The following is a 21,934-nucleotide window of genomic DNA, read 5'->3' as shown; positions in this document are numbered from 1 at the left end:
ACTCTGCACTCACTGCCACCGTGCCCGTGGGTGGTGGGTGTTACTAATGTCATGTGCCAGGCTGTGACCAGAGTGAGTAATGTGGCACAGGTGTTTGCGGGGCACGTGTGCTGTGAGTGATTAGGACCATGCCGGTAATAATCTGGCCCCAAACAGTCACGGTGCCAAAAGAGACAGGTTTCAGATCAAATATGGGGGGAAGCAGCCACCGCCTATGCTACTAGCATGTCTTTATACCTTTTGGCTTCGAGGTTGTGACCATAAAGATTAGTGTACAGAATTTCTACTTTCTACCTCCAGGTCAATTTGGAGTCAATCCCATTCTCCCCTCTCCCCATACCAGAGTTCTGCTTCTCAATACACTTCCCAGATAAAATTGGCTAAGATGATGTTGATAGGCTATGATATAATCAGCAGATGGGAATGTTTATGTTCGTTTAGATAACAGGTGAAATATTAAACGACTGTGGCACACAGAGACTGTTTCTAGTGCTACAGGTGGTTATGTAGCTGCTCTCCTCCGAGCTCTTCATCTCTGACACACACGAAGCCAAGGGAACAGATGATCCCCCAGGAACCACAAATTACCATCCCAAATCTGCCAAGGTTTCCTCAGCTGTTTAGGCAAACCACAAGTTGTATTTACAAACCTGTCGGCTGTATCCTCTCATGCAGTTTGGAATTGAATTAGGTTTTCTTTCAGTGTTCCAACTTTTGTTAGTGAACCTCTTTCGCTGTTTTATTTTTTTTAGAACATATTTAGCATAAAGTTTTGGAATGTCAGCATGGTCTTTTATGATCATCTTTATGTATCTATCAGGTGTTCAGATCACATTTACTGTATACGTAGCAGGGTATTCTGAAAAATGGATATTTCCCCTCCTTTGTTTTAAAATTAATTCTGTTTACACCGATGCTAAAATCAGAGATATCAAACAAACGAGGGTCACCTCATAATGCAAAAATGCCGTTTACCCCTGTTTACATGCTAATGTGAAACCGTTGTTTTCCCAAATCTCCACTTTGGCCAGAATTTTCAGAAATAATAAACAATAATAAACAGTGATAAAAGTGATAAACAGTCATTAACAGCCAATGATAAAACCTTCGTTTTCGTGTAAATGAAAGGCCAAACCGCATGAAAATACATGCGTTCTTTCGTAGTGCAAACAGGGCCTCAGAGACATGGAAGAAGCTGTGTCTAAAACACCTGTGGCGAGCAGGAACATGGGATTGTAGTACTGGGGTTTATAGGACTGAATGGTCATGTTTTTAATCCTAGACTATATGAAAAGTTAGGTTCCATAACACTATCCTCCATTTTCATAAATCTTTTACATTTGGTTTTCCAAGAAATTTCAGTTGAACTGTAATTGGGTATCCTATTGTTATTTGATTTACTCAATGAAAACAACACAACTGTAATTTCATTGATATTACCTGAAATTAAATAACATGACTTTTTAACCTTTAATGTTTTTAAAAATGGAGGTATAGCGTTCTGGAACCAAACTCTTGTTGGCAATCCTCCTTTTCACCTTTAACAGCCAGCCTAGGTCACTGGCTTAAGCAGTGTTCACTTGCACACATCTCATCACTGTTAATTTAAAGCTTGATATGTAAGAAATATAAATGTATAATCAACCTGTTGCTAGCCTTTATGCAATAGCCTATAAGGCATTTTGATGCTGTGTGTGTTGTAGACTACACTTGCTTACTTGGGCTATAGGCCTACTACACCCTTGCCTTAACCAAGGTTATCGCATGTGGCTTTACAAAACTAAACACGAAAACGAACGAAAATACATGGCGATAATGAACAGGAATCTGCCGTCTGTTTACATCCATGGCAAGTGTTTTGAGACCCGAAAACAGCTAAGCTATTAGTTAATAATGAGACAACTTTCTGAGGTCTCAGTGACGGGTAGAATGGAAATTCAACGCCATGTTAAATATGGCGTTGACAGATTGTCTCGGTGATCCTAGTAGACATACTTGCGGGAGTGGTTTGTCCCGGGCTCGCTCAACTGTGACCAAACCTCCAGCGAAACACTGACAAGATCGTTCATCCTATTCTGAGCGGAAGCTTGCCGTATTCCGGTGTGTGTAGACCTGGAGGTGCCCAATGAAGTCATTCCACCCAGGCTTGCTTTGGCCGTTTGCCAGCGAGCGAATAAGCAGTATTTTGATGGAGCTCTCACGATTACAAACGGTAATGTGCCACGGGCTACATGGATTAACAATGTGATTTGTCAACCACACAGGGAGGATTATTTTTTTAAGAACCAGACCATTAGTTTACATGTTTAGGCTTTTGGCTAGGGAGGTGAAAGGTAAACAAAGAGTCCTGCTAAAATACCAAAATAGTTTATCTAAGGTGACAAAAATGTGTCTAATCCAATTAAAAGAAAAACATATATATAAATGAGGCCAAATGCTAAATATTAAAAGAGATCATATTATCTGAAACATTTATAAGGTAATAGTCTCCATTGCAGTGCTTTTGTTCTCTTAAAATCTGTATGCAAATAAGGAGTGTAAATGTAATCCCTGCATATTCTGATAGACAACTTGACTAATGTGACACAACAAAGCTCTTGTAATGACTCCCCTCACCTTGAGCAGAGTAGAGGTACAGTAGGTAGGTTACAGGCTACTGTAACAAGTCTCTGTTGCTTCTTCATTATGCAGAGTTGAAAATTGCTGCATATTTACTGTAATAAAATCCAAAATAAAATTTCCAGCGCAGTTCAAGGTCATGGCTGTCGGAGAATGCATCACAAATGTACTGAACTCAACACTGGAGGTTTTCAATTGCCTATCTTTATTGATCTGTTCTATTAAGGCAGGCTGTCATGCCAAGGCAAGGACAGCTGTCACCTGCGATTGCGCAGGCTGGCTACCTGGGAAGTGCTCGCTCACAGCCTCAGTCTCAGTCTGAAGAGTCCCAAGATGGTGTCCTTGCATTCTCTCCCATCTTACCTGAGCACCAGTGTCAACATACAACAGGACAGATTATGGGGAGTAGAGGGGACAAGTTGTTGTTGAGCCATTAGAGCTGGACCACAGTGCCTGAGACCAGACATAAGGTAAGTGTTTCTGGCTCTCTCCCCTGTCTGGCATTTATAGTGGTAGAATATGAGTGGTGACACTGGTGACACTGTAATAAGAGGCTGAGAGAGAAAGACATAGATAGAGAGAGAAAGAGAGAGAGAGATAGATATAAAGAGATAGAGAGAGGGAGTCAGGGAGAGAGAGGGATGCTGAGTAATGAGAGACAGTCAATCAGACCCCCATCTCCCAAAACCCATGGAACAGGCCTGTAAGAGACTGGCTGATGTCTCTAAAGCATGGCATATGACTGTCCCTTTATTTCTCATAACAAGGTTATGTAGAGAGCAACAGTAAAGTGGTGCCACTTGTCATAAAGAGAGAGAGAGCGATTGGAAATGGGCTTTGGTCGAGTTCCCTTCAGATACGGATGTTGTGCTTGAAACTGAGGCTGAGATGGAGTCGGGCCAGTGGAGTGATGTTTCAAGCAGCTTCCTCTATTGATGGTGTATGAGAGCCCCTACAGGGCTCACCGCAATGCCCAGCCTCAGCTCCACTTAGCCTCCAGTGGCTCCTTGTAGTCCAAATGCATTTCACATTGCAAGAAGTGAACTGCAGTCAATTCTGGGCTTTCTTTTGCCTTTACCATGTGAATAGAAGCATGATCTGATAACAGCACTCTCATTCACACAGCAACTGGCTCCAAGGACCCCAGTCTCCATATCCATCATCCTCTAGTAATGAACCACTTGCCTCAAAAAATGTCTTTTTTTTGTTTAACAACTCAGTGGCAATGCACACAAACTGCACTTTTTTTCCAGTATGTTCAAGTGTTTTCCAATGGCTGACATTCACATACAATGAATTAGGTCCTGTCTGTCCAATATATTGTTTTCGTTTACATATATTTAAACAATCATAATGATCTGTATAGAGCGCAGGCAGTATGTGCAGTATGTGAGTTTTCATCTCCCCTCGGACATGGTCTGTAGACACGACTGAGTAATGATTCTTGGTTTACTATGCTGAACATGCCGTGTGGTTGGATAACATGTTTTAAAAAAGATGAATGTCCTCGGCCTTGGTCGTTGAGAATGCAGAATGGGGCGTAAGCCGCGGTCATGATTGAGATAAGATAAGGTTAGTCTGGTACAGTAAAATGGATACTGCTCTGCCCTTTCCCCTTTCTCAACAAAGAAAGCTAAACATTGGCTGTAAAAAATGACTAGGCACCATAACTGATAAGTTTCCACCACAAAACTTAAAAAAGAAGTAAAACCTCCATTTTTGATGGCAGTTCTAGACCCAGCTAGTATCCACGTGATAGAATGTACAATACGCCTTTAAATGTGTGTGTCTGTGTTATGAGCGTGTGTGTGTGTGTGTGTGTTTGTGAGCATCGTGTGCGTGTGTAAGTTTGTATACATCCAAGATAGAAAAGGAGGCAAACACTGCCAGTTCAGAACCATCTGAGAAGGTTCCATGTTAAGAATGTGAAGTTCCTTTCCCTGCTTCGACACAAGTCTTATAAGTTTGTGAACCAGAGGTCAAAGGTGAGAGTTCAGCGGCAGTCAGACCCAGAGTTGACCTCCTGTGGCAGAGGGGTTTAGAGGTCACCGCTCTGGGGCTCCGGGTTGCGGGACTCCCGGTTCTGGTTGCGTCCCAGTCGAGGGAAGCGTGACGAGGCTTTGGAGCGAGCCGTCTTGGACCCGCTGTCGGTCGACTTCGGGGTATCCCTGCAACGAGAGGTAAATGAGATTATGGGATGCCCACAAAATCACACGCACACACCCATGCATACTCACAGACACACACAATCTGTACTTTAATTTTTAACCTGACGTCTTCTCAAATACACATATCAAGTGGCTTATGTAAATGTAGGACTTTCTAATGAAAAGTGTGTCCTCTTTCACATAAATATGACAACTCCTGTAATTGTGTGTGTGTATGTGTGTATGTGTGTGTGTGTGTATGTGTGTGTGAATGCAGACACACACATGCATATATGCACATAGAGCACTTGAATACGTACATGCATATTTGCCCCTGAGGTTAACAGATTCTAATACTCCATAACGTTTTTTGTGTGTTGTTCTTGTGTTTCTGTTGCTTACTTGTCTTCATCATATTAACGTATGCCCTCTAGAGTTGCTGATGAAGAGCTCGCATGTGATGAATGGGACTGGAGTGCAGTGAGTGTGAGAGATAGGGTGAAGTGGAGTGTGTGCATCTGTGAGTGTGTGTGTGTGTGTGTGTGTGTGTGTGTGTGTGTGTGTGGAGCCAATGTGTTGGTGTCAGGCACAGAAGCCTGTGGCCCCAGGGGTCTACGCTGCTGCGGGGATCGCCGGGGCGAGAGATTGGGGGTCACAGCGCCAGAGCAAACAGCTGAGCTCCACTGCATTAGATCATCCACACTCATTTACACACACAGACACACAAAGGGACGCTGCCACTGCTACACCACTTTGTATGGCGAACACATCCAACTAGCTTTGATTCCACTTCATTCCAATTCATTTGGGAATTACAAAAAAAAAAGTTTTCTTACTCTATTAAATTCTGTCTAAACTCATCTGCATGTACCACGACAGACAGAGTGTAAGTGCGACTGTGTCATTAACTATGCAAGTGTCTTCTATTACTGATCTGACAGAGGCCAGAACCCCTGCTGTTCCAACTTATTGAGAGACATACAATTTAACAGTATGTGTTTATACAGTAGCTTACTGAGCAATCACAGCCCACTTAACACGTGAGCGTGAAGCCATGGCGACCTTAAATAGTGATTACGGTATTCAGATCAAACTGCACCGCAGCTTTAACAAAAGATACCAGAATGCCTGAGGCTCCTGAGGCTAGAGGGGGGGGGGACTCCCAGATAATATAATGGGGGGAGATTTGTGCACAGAACCTATTTAGAAATAAGGGAAGAGCCTGGAATAGAAGAGAACGAGTAAAACGATGAGTGATCTCGGCACTTCAGAGGATCTAATACACAACGGGCGCTGAAGGCGGTTTTCTTTGTGGTGTGTAAAGAAAAATGAGGCAATAATGTAAAATGGCGTATTTCCTGAGCGCGGTAAAGTAAACGGTGGCATGTGGCACTCGGAGAGGTGGGAGGATCAGAATCAATCTCCACAGTCACCATTAGACATGACAAAATCAATAATGCATATCCAAATTACCGTGTTTGTGAGTTCCCAAGTTCTCAGCACTGTGCATCTAGTTCCATATCATACTAAACTCAACTCACTAGGTGCATTGAGTACACCAGTGTTAATTAAAGTGTAAAAAATTGTCATCCATTCAGTATACACTGTGGTTTCTTTGCCACTCTTTCCCAATCAAATCAACAGCAGCAGCAGCATTGACAGCTGAACACTGAACCTGATTTAATGATTTGAACAGATTTGTTTCGGTCTATCCAACATCCAACAGAAATCAAAAATGCATTATTCATAAAGCAGAAGGTGTCTGGAGAATGAACGACCCTTTTTGTGACCTGCCATCAGATGGACGCAATCCCTGTTCCACTCAATCTGGCTGGAGGCTCTTCCCAAGCCTGACCCTCAAACTTAGGTGTGCTCTATTCACACTGAAAAGGAGGGGAACCTGTAACCACAAGGGGAATGCCAGGCCTTACAAGCTGAAGCACATTCCATAGAAATACTCGAAAGAAAATGAAACGCACTGGCCTACAACAAGAGAAAGCCAGGAGGTGCCCTTGAGTGGAGAGGTCAAGGACCAGGTCACTCCAGGCTCTGGTGAGCACTATTAACACCATGTCACGTCTGGATGGAATCACTATCGATCGCAGCTGTACAGAATGTGTGTGTAGCTTCTCAACAGGCCAGAGGAGTAACTCAGGTAATTAGCTTTACGTAATTCCACTAGCATGAGCTGGAGTCATCAGTGGAACGAGACATAACCGCTGTCCCGAGGATGATGACTAAATGCCTGCATCTCGCCGCCATTACACATATTTATTGACCGGTCGTGGCTATCGATCACATCTGCAGGCACAATTAGGCAAGATTAGCTGGTGGCACGATCGACGGGAGCCTTCATTATTGCCATCAGAAACAACACGACAAGGTTACAACAGCCTATCGAAGGGATGTGGGGGGCGTCGACTCTGTGAGGTGGATGACATGATTTTTATCGGCCTTTATCAGCCCTGCAGAATCACGATCCGAATCCTGCCTTAGTCATCAGTGAGGAACAGATGCGAGTTTTCTTAGAGGAATAGCGCATTTTGCAGGTCTGACTGCCATCAGATAAAGGAGGGGGGTAGAGAGATAGAAAGAGAGAGAGAGAGAGAGAGAAGATTGGAAGTGGAGACAAAAATGGAAGGCTCAAAGAAACAGGAGGGAGAGGGAGGGAGGGAGGGAGAGAGGGAGGGAGGGATGGGGAAAGATCTGGTCATTCTGTCATCTACAGCAGTCTGAAAGGTTCACTGCTCCGAGGCCTTCAATCACGTCAGTGCCGCAGGGGGGCCAAACAGCTGCAGGTAACGATCCAGTTATTCATCTCCCTTTTCTTTCTTTGTCCCTTCCCAACCCTGGCCCAAACACACACACACACACAACAATAAAGCAATCACACACATGAACACCCACACACCAGATACACACACATACACACTCTCTCTTGCTGTTCATACAGTGATGGACCTGACCCCTGATGTCTACAAACATTCTTTAGTAGCCGTCGTGGGCTAACACACAGACATGTTACATAACCCAGAGAAGACATTCGCATCCCGCCTGAAAGACTTTGGCAAGGCTTGAAAAGGAGGCAGAGAGGGTGAGAAAGAAAGAGAGAGAGAGAGAAAGAGCGAAAGAGACGTTACGTACGCAGTGCCAGTCATGGATGAAGCAATAGATTGCGCTGAGAAAAAAAAAAATGCCCGGTGTTATTACTGCCCGCTCTTTCAAAAGAACATGTGCCTACAGAAGTAGGTTACTTTATAAAAATGTAAGACTGTCAGTTCAAATGGACACCCAGGTAAAAAGAAAGTCAAAGAGAATGCGCAAGCCTTAATGAAGCCATGAAGAATGAATAAAATGAAGAGGCCTCGCTCGTCCTCTATGGCTCATGGCAACACACCCTCAAAGACACGGCTGTGTTTGTAGGTCACTTGCGTACGTGTGTGATTATATGTGTGTCTGTGTGTGTGTGTGTATGTGTGTGTGTGAGAGAGTGTGTGTGTATGTGTGGATGAGTGTAGGTGTGTGTGTGCATACGTGTCTGTGTGAGATTGTGTGTGTGTGTGTGTTTTAGTTCACAGCAGGACCACCCCTCCTGGCAAACCGTTTCTTTTTTCTGATCTCCTGAACAGAGACTGACACCCCGATATTTCACTGTAAAACTCCCCTACCTAATTACACTGGCACACCAGCGCTGTGTCCAACTGGACCCTCTTCTTCCAGATGACAGGAGAGCTAATCACAGGCTCATCTGTTTGAGTGTACAAATCATCCCCCAGGTCTCGGCCAACAAGGAATCTATTAGCTCCGACGGGGCTGCGCCAAGGACTTCAATTTTAATTTAATTTGATGTGAAGAACGAGAGTGCTTTTCCGTCTTTTAAAGTGTTATTCCCTAATGCATGTCTTTTTGCTGGTAAAGAACAGAACCGGGAGAGAAGACTCTGATCAAAACACCAAAAGCCACACCACAGCACGTCTTGCAACGTCTTGCTTGGCCAGGGTGTGTGTGGTGTGTGAGTGTGTTTTAGGTCCGTGTTTGGTTTAATGTTGGCGCTACGTTGGAGCGTGTTTGAGCTCGAGTCGCATGGCTGCTGTCGCCACGTTCCTCCATATGGAGGCTGTGCTGTGTACTGGAGGGTAGTGTGGCAGCCACGTTCAGTTCTGCTGCAAGATCGGAGCTGATTTCTCTGCTGAGTTGATTTTGTCGAGTCCTCTGCTAATCCTCTGTGAGAGTCTCTGGATTAGATGGAATAAATGTGAATCTATGAATTTTAAATACCTGTCTTTCGATTTCCATAATTACATAACTTAGGTGCTTTGTGATGTTCTCAGATATGCTGTTAAGTGCTGTGTTGTGTTTCATATCATATTACTCTTGAGGTGCGTTGCACGGAAAACGTAATGAGTTATCTCTGAGACGTGCTCCTCTTTGGTCGTTATGTGTCATAATTGATTGCTGTTCCATTCGAGGTAAGCTGCGACTGAGAATGTAGCCTTGCTATAGACTAGAATTGGTTATCAAATCCGGCTGTTTTACTGTATGTGTGGTGTGCTAAATAGGAAGGCTGGTGTGTATATTATCAAGTCTGTGATGTGGAAGTGTGTGCATCTGTGAGAGAATATGTGCCCATGTGGTGTGATATCCAGTAAGTGTGTGTATTTGGTTTCAGTGTGTGTGTGTGTGTGTGTCGTTATGAGAGTGTGTTTACATGGTGCGATCTCAGTGTACGTATGGGTGTGTGTAAATGTGTGCATTAATTTCTATGTAATTTGTGGTGTGATGTGAGCGTGTGTGTGAGTGTATGTGGTATATCATGTGACTGAGTGTATACATTTGTGTGTTTGTGTTTATGAGTGTGCATGCATGTGGGAATCTCTGTGTGGGTGGGTGTATAGTAGGTCTGTGTATGCCTCTGTAGACCTGTGTGTGTGTGTGTGTGTGTGTGTGAGTGAGAGAGTGTGTGTGTTTGTGTGTGTGTGAGAGAGAGTGTGTGTGTGTGTGTGTGTGTGTGTGTGTGTGTGTGTGTGAGAGAGTGTGTATGTGTGTGAGAGAGAGAGAGAGTGTGCATGTGTGTAAGAGAGAGAGAGAGAGTGTGCATGTGTGTACGTGTGTCTGTGTGTGAAAGAGAGAGAAAGTGTGCGTGTGTGTGTGTGTGTGTGTGTGAGAGAGAGAGTATGTGCATATGTGTGTGCATGTGTGTGCACGTGTTTGTGTGTGTGTGTGCATGTGTGTGTGCACACATTTGTATACGTGTGTGTGTGTGTGTACACATTTGTGTGTGTGTGTGTGTGTGTGTGTGTGTGTGTGTGTGTGTGTGTGTGTGTGTGTGTGTACACTCACTGGCAGAATGGCAGCAGCCTCAGCAGTGCCTCCTTGGTGGGCTGGGCCATGAACTCCGGCAGTGTCTGCACCAGTTTGTTCATCACCATGCGCAGGTACGTTTGCAGCTGCTTCCTCCGCTCCTCCACAAACTTGGCATCCTGGAGGCCACACACACACACACACACACACACACACACAGGACACCACCATTTATACACCCAAACAGAACTATCCACATTACTGATTATAAAAACAGCCATCAGATATTTATAGCTCTATCTCTACACTGGGTGAACCGGTTGGTGCGGCGGTGAACTATTACTTTCATATCACATGAAATGCTAAAATATTACGGGGTAAAAAATTCAAGGCCCAATATGGGAGATGAATACACTCCATCTAATGGCGGGTATAAAATAGTTGCTGTCTTCCTCCGAGCGGGCTGACAAATGGTAAAGAATGGAAAAGAAGCTCCGTGCAGCATAGTCAACACAATAAATCGTCTGCGAGTGCAGTCCCGCTACTTTTAATTTTTTTTTCCCCATTGGACACAGACAACATCCATCAAAACTATTGTGCCAAGCACACATTTTCTTCACCCTCTTTTTTTAAGGCGGCATGCAGCAATCAAGGTAGTAGATGTTGTACTGTGTGGACACAAATCACTCTGTGTGTCAGATTGGTGTGTACTAGGGCAATACAGCACCAGGTTTGTCAATCAAGACCATGAGCAGCAGTCACACACACACACACACACACACACACACAATCCCCAATGGCAAGGGGGGGGGGCTGTCACTAGGTGATAGAGATCACCAAATTGAGTCCCACTGAAAGGAGAAGAGTGAAAGAGAAAGAGAGGGATAGAGTGACGGAGGCGAGAGAAGGAGAAAGGGAGAGTGATGGAGGAGAGAGGGAGGTAGTGGTCTGGCTTAACTAAGTGCCCTCAGTGTTTGGCTGTGCCGTTTCTTATCACGAAGCGGAGATAGACTGGCTGATAGATAAGATGGATAGACAGACAGAGAGAGACCGAGAGAAAGAGAGATGGAGTGATGGGGGTACGCAAGAGAGAGGTAATAGTGGGGCTTAACTAAGAGCTCCATCACTGTTTGGCTACCCTATTTACGGAGTAAAAATAGACAGATTGATGTGTATAAATACTATAGGTAGAGAGACAGAGAGATGGAGAGAAAAAGGAGCCTAGTGGCTTTATGGCAACACAAGAGGAGGGAGAAGGAGAAAGACTGGGACAATTCATGAGAGATAAAGGGATGACAGGAAGCGACAGAGAGAAAGAGAGGAGAGAGAGAGAAAAGAGAGGAGAGAGAGAGAAAAGAGATTGAGAGAGAGAGAGAGAGAGAGAGCGCAAGAAGGTCAGTTGTAAATCTGCCCTGATGGCTGATTAACTGCCTCTGATTGGCTGGTTTGGCTCACAGTGGCGACTTGCTTTGCCAAATCCTGTCACTCTAAATACACACGTCTCTCATTCCAGTGGCACGTAAACGCTCCCTCCCCAGCACCATAATCACTGTCTGTGTGTGTGCGTGCATGCGTGTGCGTGTGTGTGCTCAGTCATCATTGAGGCCTGTGTCTCTAAGTGCATGCGAATGTGTGTGTGTGTGCGCGCCACTTAAGCATCTGTCGCCACATGTGATCCCTTGGCACTGGAAAACTCCTGAGGTGATCTCATCCCAGTGTGCACTGTGTGTGTGTGTGTGTATGAGAGAGAGAGAGTGAGACAGAGAGAGAAAGAGAAGAGAGAGAGAGAGAGAGAGAGAGAGAGAGAGAGAGAGAGAGAGAGAGTGTGTGTGGGGGGTATGTGAAAATAGGCAGAGAAGTTGATTATGGTATGGGATATTTGAGGGAGATCGCAGCTGTCACAGTCGTTTCCCTCGTGAGGGATGTGCTTGCCAGGCCTAATTTAATGGTTTGTCTCCCAAGCCCATGTACAATGCAGCTGAAGATCCTGGGGTTGGCGCTAAGGAGCTTAAGCCCTCATGACATACACCATAAATCAGACGCCTTAACAGGGTTAGCACCCACAATAATATCTCTCAAGTTTCATTACAGCAGCATTACCCACCATACCATATAGGAGTATGTATACAACCACCCATTGAGATGACTGAAGGCACTGTAGAGGAAAAGATGGATGCTGGGGGTTCTTGTTGTTTGGTCTCCGAGCATGAAATTGGAATTTAAAGGAAGAGGGGGGTTAAAAACTTGCATGGAATGAATAATTTTGCCAGGGTGGTGAAGGGCTTGAAAGAGCAGCTTTGCCAAAGTCTGTCACCGGCACACACGTGCTCAGTGGCCCCTGTGCTCTGTGGCTAATTGCTGTGGGTGGTGTCTTGAACCACGTTTAGCGGGCTAATTAGCTAGACTAGGAGTTGCAAAAGGGGTTGGAACGGATACAAGTCTCGCTCTGTCGCTCTGTCGCTCTCTCTCTCCCCGCGCGAAACTGTTACTGTGGAGAAGATGCATCTAGTCCCTGGCAAATCTTCATTTACATACGTAATTAATTTAAATACACATCACCGCTCGTTCCGTAATGTACCTGTTTTGAGATCATGTTGCGCCTCCGTTTGGACATGTAAGAAGATGCGGCCCTGTGCCAACAAAACGCCGTCAACAGATCCTGCAGGCCGCCCGGCGCTAAAAAAACACAAACACACACACACACACACACAGACACACAGGCACACACACGCACACACACACAAAGGCAGACACTAACACCACAGAGCTGTGTGATCTCCAGCAGTTAGGAAACAGACAGAGAGATAAGAAGATGTGGGAGACAGAGATGTGCCAATGTGATGTGTCAAATGGGATGTCTGTGTGTGTCTGTCTGTGTACTGTATTTTTGGGTAAGTGTGTGTGGTGTGCTGTGGAGGGGAAGAACTGGAGGGAAAACAATCAGCACATCTTCCTGCTGGGCTCCAGCTCAGTCGCAGCCTCTCGCCTCTGGACCGGCTCCTGTTCCCCGAGCGGGTGTGCGGGGCCTTGCCAGACGACCGGCCCGAGCCAATGCCACCACTAGCGTGCCAGCTGCACCCGTCTCAAAGAACACACCTCTCAACCTGAGCCAGCTCACCCCAACACCCCCAACACCCCCACCTCCCTCCCTCCGCATGACCAAACAAGGGGAGAGGAAGAAACAGAGACAGAGAAGAAGAGAGTTAGTTTGTGTACAAGTGTATGAGAGAGAGGGAGAGAGAAGGAGGAGAGAGAGAGAGGAGGGAGAGAAAAAGAGGGAGAGAGAGAGGGAAAGAGAGAAAGAGAGGAGAGAGAGACAGAGAGAGAGAGAGGGAGAGAGAGAGAGGGAGAGAGAGAGAGACAGAGAGAGAGAGAGAGAAAGAGAAAGGGAGAGAGAGAGAAAAATAGAGGGAGAGAGAGAGAGACGGTGTGTGTTTGAGGTGGAGGAGATGGAGGAGGAGGAGAGGAAAGCCCAAAGGAGCAGTGAGGAAGCACTGAACACGAGGCACACAGAGAGACGGCCCTCCTCCCTGACCTGCTTTCCCTCCGCTCGGCTCCGCTCGGCTCGCCCTCTGTCTACCCAGGGCTGTCAGAGCAGCCTTCACCGCAGTCAGCGAATCCAGACCCAGCCCAGCCAAGCAGAAGTCATGCCAGACGCCACAGCTGGACATCTGTATGTATATACAGCTATGTACGTAGCCATGATGTCAAGACAATGTATATGTACTCATATGCATAGAATGCACATGGATGCAATGGCATATACACATACCGTGCATTCAAATAAAGCATGAGATATGCAAAATCTGAGGCTAATATGTATGTGCGCAAGAAGATAGAGACAGAAATGCATATGCGGTAGACTGGCTGACATTGACCCTAATGGGTGCAGAGGTAGTCAGGTCGCCTCCTGCCCAAAATGGGTGAGGGCTGGTGTGGACAGGGCAGATGGATCCACATGGAAGCGATGCCAGTTACAATCACTCACCGAGATAGGAAAGGTCACCGGGCAGAAGCGTGATGGGAAGTGGAAGAGGCAAAAAGTAGGGCGAAGCCCACACAGGTGGTTTATGGGTATGTGTGTGTGTGTGTGTGTGTGTGTGTGTTTGTGTATGTGTGCTGGGCTCCATTAGAAGCGTAACTGAGTGGTCACAGCAGTTACGTGCCATTGTAGATGGTAGATTTGAGGCTTATGGTGTTCTACAGGATGAGCTTTTCTTTTCCCGGCTGGTTAAGGTCAAAGTCAATGTCACATTTTGGCTGCACGTCACATTACCTCAGCGTGTGCAGCCTCAGGAGAACACCAAGCAACGGCTGGAAGCGGAAAAAAAAACGGTTGCAAACCTTTGAAAAGATGAGTGACTTTGATTGTGTCTCTGGAAAGCCAATTTCCAAACCAATTTCTTCCTTGCAATGACAAGCAGAAGGACACCACTGTGCACTTACGTATACAGAATGTTCTATTTGAAAGACATGCTGAGGAGATGCATTGCTCCCCTGAAACTATAAGATCTCAGCCATTCCATCCCCTCGTAATAATTCCGCTGCATTATGTCGGCTTTGTACATCCTGAGGCAACAAGACTCTAAATGCCAGTCCAGCACCTTGAATTAAACCACTAATGGGTTTGCACATTAAAAATGAATTTTCGTATAAATGCATTTATGTTGTCAGCACGTGCACATGCATGTTGGCCACACGGCTTTCTAGTAGGGCACGTATGTACAGTATAGGTGGCATGGTGGCACGGCCGGATATAGGCGGTGTCGAGTGCATTAGTGGGTAATTACACTGGCACGGCATCCAGCCCAGTCCGGCCCAACGAGGGGAAACGGTGGCGCAGTACATCCGAGCGGTGCATAAACAATCACCTGCGCCTGGCCTCGGACTACTGACATGGGGGAGCGAGGGGGATAAACAGACCATTGTTCTTCATGCTAAGAGACATTAGCTATGCATGTACTGTACAACACATGTGCACACTGTGTTCAGGGGCAGCATGTACATCGTGTACATGCACTTCATATCCTCATGGGTGGAAAAGAGTACAATAGTACTCTTGTCCACCCATGAGGATGTACATGTTTATGTTTGTGTGTGTGTGTAGAGTTAGGGCCACTGGGCACTGTGGATATCTGAGCGTGTGTGTCTATTTCTCTGTCTGCCTGTCTGTATTGGTGTGTGTGTGTGTGTGTGTGTGTGTGTGTGTGTGTGTGTGTGTTGGGGGGGGCATTTTTAATGCAAAGCAAGGGGCACAGTTCAGCCTCATGCGTCCTCGGAGCTGCACGGTGGTGGCAGCAGCACGCACGGACCCACGGCCTGTCGACTCGTATTGTACTTGAGAGTGATGACGCACGACTCAATCAGCTCGTCCCGTGGCTGACGCAGGTGAGGTGGCCACAGCTGCTGACTGAAGCAGCAAGCCCTTTCCTTCTCAACCCCTGATTGCAAAGTTCACCAATCAAGTCAATATCCCCAAGAGTGACTTCTCTGAGGCCGTAATTCAGGCAAGACATACAAACGATTACGTATCCAAACACCTTGATAATGTACCAGACGAGCAAAGCTGCCAATGCACACATCCACCACAAGGGAAAAGAAGGGAAAAAAACAATTTAGGTACCAATGTGTGAAGCCAAGAGATGACAATGCAGCAATATCACAGTGAAGGTGTGAAAAGCCTTAAATTTGCCTTGTGGATTACAGAGAGAAGCCTTGGAGGAGGTGAGAGATGGGCTTCAGAGGCTGGACAGCAAAAGGGGAGGTGGAGGTGTGTAAGTGTGTGCGTGTGTGTCTGGAGGGGGGGGGGGGGGTTGGGGCTGGTTGTTTAGTGAGTTCACACGCATCAGACTGACAGGTGGAAGGCAGGCTCTGCTTTGTGGGTGAGACACAGGGGGTTGGGGGGGGGGGGGGGACAACAAGCGGCCCGAGAACAAATCACAGCCGAAGACTCGGCGACGGGTCTGCAGGGAAGGCCGCTCGCGAGACTCTCCGGGCAAAACATTTTATCGTTCTGCCCGGCGGCCATCTTTAAATGCTGTCGCAAGACGCGTCTGAAAGAGGCCCTTAAGGAATCCGCTTAGTGTGTGTCTGCGCTTCGGCAAAAGTAGCGTCGCTAAGCCTCCATCTGTACATCGCAGCTGTCTGGTACGTGCACACACACACATCCTGTCCGAATAACTACCGGTTAAGTTGCTACATACCCATGCCCTAGAGACCACAGTTTCTTAAGTGCAGCAGAGCCGTTTAAAGTGATTGAAAGTTTTCACAAGGATTCAAACCTTCCAGGGGGTCCGTTCCCTACAGTGAATCTTAATCTCTAAATCTGATCACAGAGAGAGAATCTCGCACTGCAGTGTTTTCTATTTATACACAGTCCTTTATGACAGTGTTTTAGAGTTCGTGATCATAAAAAAACATTAAGGATAAAACATATCACAAAAATTGTGTTTTTCCGAAGCATGCACTAAAAACATGTACGTCGATCGAGTAAGCTTTTATCAACGGCATGGAGTTAATGTAGCTGATCATCTATGGCAACAATGAGATCTTCTTTGAACTCTGTGAGCTTATAAGCGTTGGGTGAGTGATGGCGTGTTAAGCAAAGACAAAGAGACAGGGGAAAGAGACGCTCCTTAAATTAGACATCTCAGCCTCTGACTGAAGTCTGAATGTATTGGCTTTGACGCGGCGTGTTCCGAAATAGCTTTTAATGCACGATAATGGGAGAGGCCTTGTTCAATTACAACAGCCATTATTACTGGCAGTGATTACTTATAGACACGGAGAGCATTTCTCCTCCCTAATGAGTCATAAACCGTCGATTGTTCGACCTGTAACAAAAAGCCACCAAAAAACAAGATGTGCATATAGTCAGGGCTATTGTTCCGCACAGACAAACCCATACACACAAGAAAATGAGCATTAAATACAACAAAACTCAGAGGGTCGTCCTAAAAATGGAAATGTAGACAAACTCAATACACTTGTGTGTTACACTTAAAGGAGAATTCCGACGATATTTTACATAAATCTCTGTTTCTCGGGGTCACAGAGCTTTAAAAAGTACACTATGCAAGATTCGCCTAAATATAACCTTTATGAAGCCAATTTGATGGTTCATAACTTGTAATAGGGGAATCGTTCACCTAGCATAGCCATACAGCATAGTCATAGCGAGTCGCTAACGAGAGAACCAGCCATGGAACTTCAAGAATAGTCGGCCCGAAGACATCTCACGGGAATCGTAAAACATTACCTTGTCGACATTACCTTGCTCAATTGTTAGCCTCCACAACAAAAGCATTTTCATTGTGTACAGGGGGTACAAGCCACGAATAGTAAGCTATTTACAACAGCCGAGTAAAAATATATTGCAACTCTAGGGGGAGCTCTACAGTCACCAAAAATACCTGAAACTGCATAGTATACCTTTAAAACCATGCCCACAGAGTGTAGTACTGTAGCTGCCTTGTAACTCTAGCTGTTGGCTGCAGCAACTTGAGCTAGGTAGCACCTATTTTTTTGTTTCCTTTAATACGTACCCATGTATCCTGTGAGGATCCTTTGTGTTCAGATGTTTTGAGTCAAATGTTTAGCCAAATACAGCAGTATTAGTATACTGTAGGTGCGATACACTTCTACACCACACTTGCTATGCATCAAGTGAAGCTTCTCTGTGTTGAAACGGTTCAGTTGGATGGGAGAAAGCCACAGCGAAATAAAATGTGCAGCAGAGCTCTTCTCCATATGAAGGCAGATTGGAGTCGGAGTGTGAGGCGGGAGGACACAGGTGGAGGCCCCCACTCGAGCTCTGTGAGCCAGACTTCCTCCACGGCCTCCTACTCGGCAGCAGTGCTACTCAGAGGCTGCTCATTCAACCACGGCTCTGATGTCAGTGGTGTACGCACAACGAGGATGGCGTGGGAGGGGTGCGAGTGCGAGTTTGTGTGTGTGTGTGTGTGTGTGTGTGTGTGGGTGTGTGGGGGGCGGGGGTTCCAACTTGCCGACGCGTGCCTTACGTTAGCCTGGCACACAATGCCAACTGTGCAGCTGCCCACCATTTCACATGCGCGCGAGCGATGTGCAAACACGCACAAACACACACACACACACACACACACACACACACACCTTCCTGGATTGAAGTCGTTTGTTAGGTAGGGAGAACCTTTTTTACATGAATGACTGAACGCTCGTAGCCCCCACCCCCAGGTCATCAGTGGGCTTCTCTCTCTCTCTTTCTCTCCCTCAGTCTTTTTCAGTCTCTCTCTTTCCGTCACCTCTGTCTCACTCTCTCTCCTCTCCCACTCTCCCTGGCCCCCTCCCTCCCTCTCTCACTGGTGTCATCAGTGGGCTGGAGGAAGAGCCAGGCCAACTGCCAGCAGAAGGGAGAGCGTGACTATTATCTCTAGAGTGAGTGCCCCCTTACACACACACACACACTCACGCACACACGCACGCACACACACACGCGCACACACACACACACACACACACACACACACAACACACACACACACACACAGTCTCACTCACTCACACACAAAGCAAACCCCTGCACACATGTGTAAGCCTAAGGTCACAAAGACATAAGCCCACACAAGTTTACACTTTCAGTGCACACACACACACACAAAAATAAATGCCCCTTTCCTCCCTGCCATGCACACACATGCACACACACACACACACACACACACACACACACACACACGTTCAGTCACTTCTGTGCTCTTTCCTCCCTGCCATTCACACACATGCACACACACACACACACACACACACACAAACACACACAGGTCAGTAGATCAATAAAGAGCTCAGCTGTACCCAGAAACCCATACCATTACCTGAAGGACCACAACACATTCACACAAAACACACACACACACACACACAACTCCTCAAATTGACAGCCTGTGAAAGTTAATGAAACATGTGACTGCGTGCATGGGTTTGTGTGTCTGCATAGTAGGGCTGGGATAAGCGATTATTTTTTAAACGATTAATCTAGCGATTATTTTTTCGATGCATTGATTAATCTAACGATTAATTTTTTCAGTCCGATTCGATTTCGATTCGGTTCGATTATCGATTATCTCCCCATTAATTCCCTAATAGCAACTTATACATGTTTATTTACACATCTGAATGAAAAAACATGAATTCTTTAACATTGCAATATATGTTTATTGCTCTTAAGATTCCAAAATAAAAGACTATACAAGTGTAAAGTAATGCATTCTTAGTCAGAGGTAGCATTCAATAAAGTTCACTAGTGTATGTCTAATTGAGTACCATTTGAGAGTCATTTAAGACGCTCGTGGGAATCCTTGCAATTAACATTAACACAGTTAAAAGGCTGCTGATGTGTGGATGCAATTCATAACGAAGTTAGTTCAAATAACGGGTTCGCATTTCTTTTTGAACAAGCACTTTTGAGTCTTGGAAAACACTTTTCCATTTACATCGATTTTGCAAACATTCAGAGTCAATAAAATGAGCCCTGCATGAGTAATCTAATAAGCAGCTGCAAGTAAGCATGCTAAACTTGACAACCAAACAGTATTCTAATTAGCTTTGAGATACTGCTTGATTGCATACTGTAAATTTTAACCTAGTTTAGTTCCTCAATGTACTGTGTTGTGATAAGACCTTTAGCAGAGTTTACTTTAACTTTAATACTGCAAATTTGCACAGCATGGTCATTTTATGCTAAGCGGATTTAATAGCAATTTAGCCCACTGTGTTCTATGCGGCAGTGCTTCTATGTGGCAACAAATAATTTTCCAACAATCGTGAATATTTTGTTAAATGCACATGCAGAGGAGGAGCAGCAGGCTCGGCATGCAGAGAGAGAAAGCTTTTAAGGGCGAGGAAACTGTGTGAGTAAAAAGTGCAGCCCAATGAAATTATTTTATCCATCTTTAATTTAAATAGTAGGCCTACAACATAGAACATCAACGTGTGGTGCCCAGCCACAGATTAGTCGAATCCATGGAAAACACTGAAGGTGTAAAATAAAAATATTTAGCAGTTAACATCGCTATGCCTGATCCGACCGATGTCGATATTTTGCGACCGACGATTTTTTTCTCGACATCATCGACACGCTGATCGCCGCTGTCCCAGCCCACCGCATAGGTGAACGGAGCGTCACAATGTGCTTCAGGCGATGTATGCATGCATCCCGCGCATTATTTTGTATGGACGCGACCGTGTTTTGTGCGTGAGCATGTGCGTGTGCGTGAGTATGTGTGCGTATGAGCATGTGTGTGTGAGCATGCATGCGCGTGCGTGCGTGTGCGATGCGTACGTGTGTGTGTGCAGGAGCGTGAGTGTGATGCGAGTGCGATGCGGAGCGATGTGCGTGTGCGAGTACGCGGCGTGCGGGTGTGTGCCCGATTACCGACAGGTTGATGACCTGGGGGTGGGGTAAATACTTGAAAGTGCTGATGTCATCCTCCTGCCAGCCCGGCGGGGTTGGGTGTGAGTGTTTGTGTGTGTGTGTGTGTGTGTGTGTGTGTGTGATGTGACCTGGAGGGGAAAGGCAGGAGCTTTTTCACAGCATCACTGTGATGCTGCCCGTTGGCGAGGTTGTCAAGGCTGCCCAGTACGCGGTCAGGGAGTGACGCAAGCTCCCTCAATAGAAATGTGTGTGAGTGTGTGTGTACCAGTGGATAGAGGGGCTGGGTTAAGGAAAGTGTGCACCACACTCCACCACACACACACACACGATTAATATTGATATTACACAATATTATCATCACACAGACGGCTCCCTGAACAACGCAGCGAACAAGATGCTCCTTAAAGCTGAGTAACGACATCAGAGCGCCGAGGAATGTTTGCCGCCTCATTTAAAAAACCCGAGGCACTGTGGGGGGGCCGCGCCCAGTCAACTTTACACAAGCACATCCATCATCGGATCGCACCGCTGCCACGCTCCTCAAATGGAGCCCTCCGCGCTCCTCACACGCTCCTCACACTCTCCTCACACTCTCCTCACACTCTGCTCACATGGTCCTCACACGCTCCTCACACTCTGCTCACACGCTCCTCACACGCTCCTCACACGCTCCTCACACTCTCCTCACACGCCACACGCCTCATTCTCTCCTCACACTTTCCTCACACTCTGCTCACACGCTCCTCACACTCTCCTCACACTCACATGGCAACTCAAGAAGATGCCCTTTCATATCCCAAAACATGACACTCTGCCGGTGACTTTAGACCTGATGCTGCAGGGTGAAGCCATGTGAAAATCCTGATGTATGTGTGTTTTTATAATGTGCCTTTATAATTAGGCTTCTTCTAAAGCATTTGACTAGATTGTGTTCAGTTTGTGGATGATCTGAAAAGAAGTGTGGGAGGGAGGGGGTGTAGAGAGAGAGAGAGAGAGAGAGAGAGAGGAGAGAAAGAGAGAGAGATGAGTAAAGAGAGAGAAAGAGAGGGAGAGAGGAATAGAGAAAGAGAGGGAGAGAGGAGTAGAGAGAGAAAGAGAGAGAGGAGAGAGGAGTAGAGAGAGAAAGAGAGAGATGACATGCGACAGATATTGTTTATACCGGCACGCATCATCCATTAAACCCGGTGATTGAGAAATCGCGTGACATTCGCAGTCCGACCCGCCCGAATTACCATCATCCGTCCGCGCTGGCGCATGCGCCGCGACCGCGCAGCCGCGGCGCTGGTTTGCGATGGTCGCGGCGTGCGATATTGCTTTATGAGCGTCCGTGCGCGATATATGCGTGCGCGCGCGCGAGATGCGCGAGAGATATTGTCGATGGCATGCGCGCGTCCAAAAGCACGTACGAAAGAGAGAACGCGCATATTATTATTATGCGTGCGTGCGCGTGAGCGCG

General features: G+C 46.3%; 1 protein-coding gene across 1 annotated transcript in view; it reads right to left on the bottom strand.

Moving 5' to 3' along the window:
- Window positions 1–3,335: 3,335 nt before the first annotated feature.
- Window positions 3,336–21,934, bottom strand: part of snx29 (sorting nexin 29) — a 102,699-nt gene continuing 84,100 nt past the window's right edge. Inside the window, 2 exon segments of the mRNA XM_048233737.1 lie at window positions 3,336–4,787; window positions 10,107–10,246. Of these exon segments, the coding sequence (XP_048089694.1) occupies window positions 4,658–4,787; window positions 10,107–10,246 (270 nt within the window). The 3' untranslated portion in view covers window positions 3,336–4,657.

The sequence above is a fragment of the Alosa alosa genome, chromosome 22 (genome assembly GCF_017589495.1).
Source record: "Alosa alosa isolate M-15738 ecotype Scorff River chromosome 22, AALO_Geno_1.1, whole genome shotgun sequence".
NCBI classification, from domain to species: Eukaryota; Metazoa; Chordata; class Actinopteri; order Clupeiformes; family Clupeidae; genus Alosa; species Alosa alosa.
This window is presented reverse-complemented; position numbering and strand designations above follow the sequence as displayed.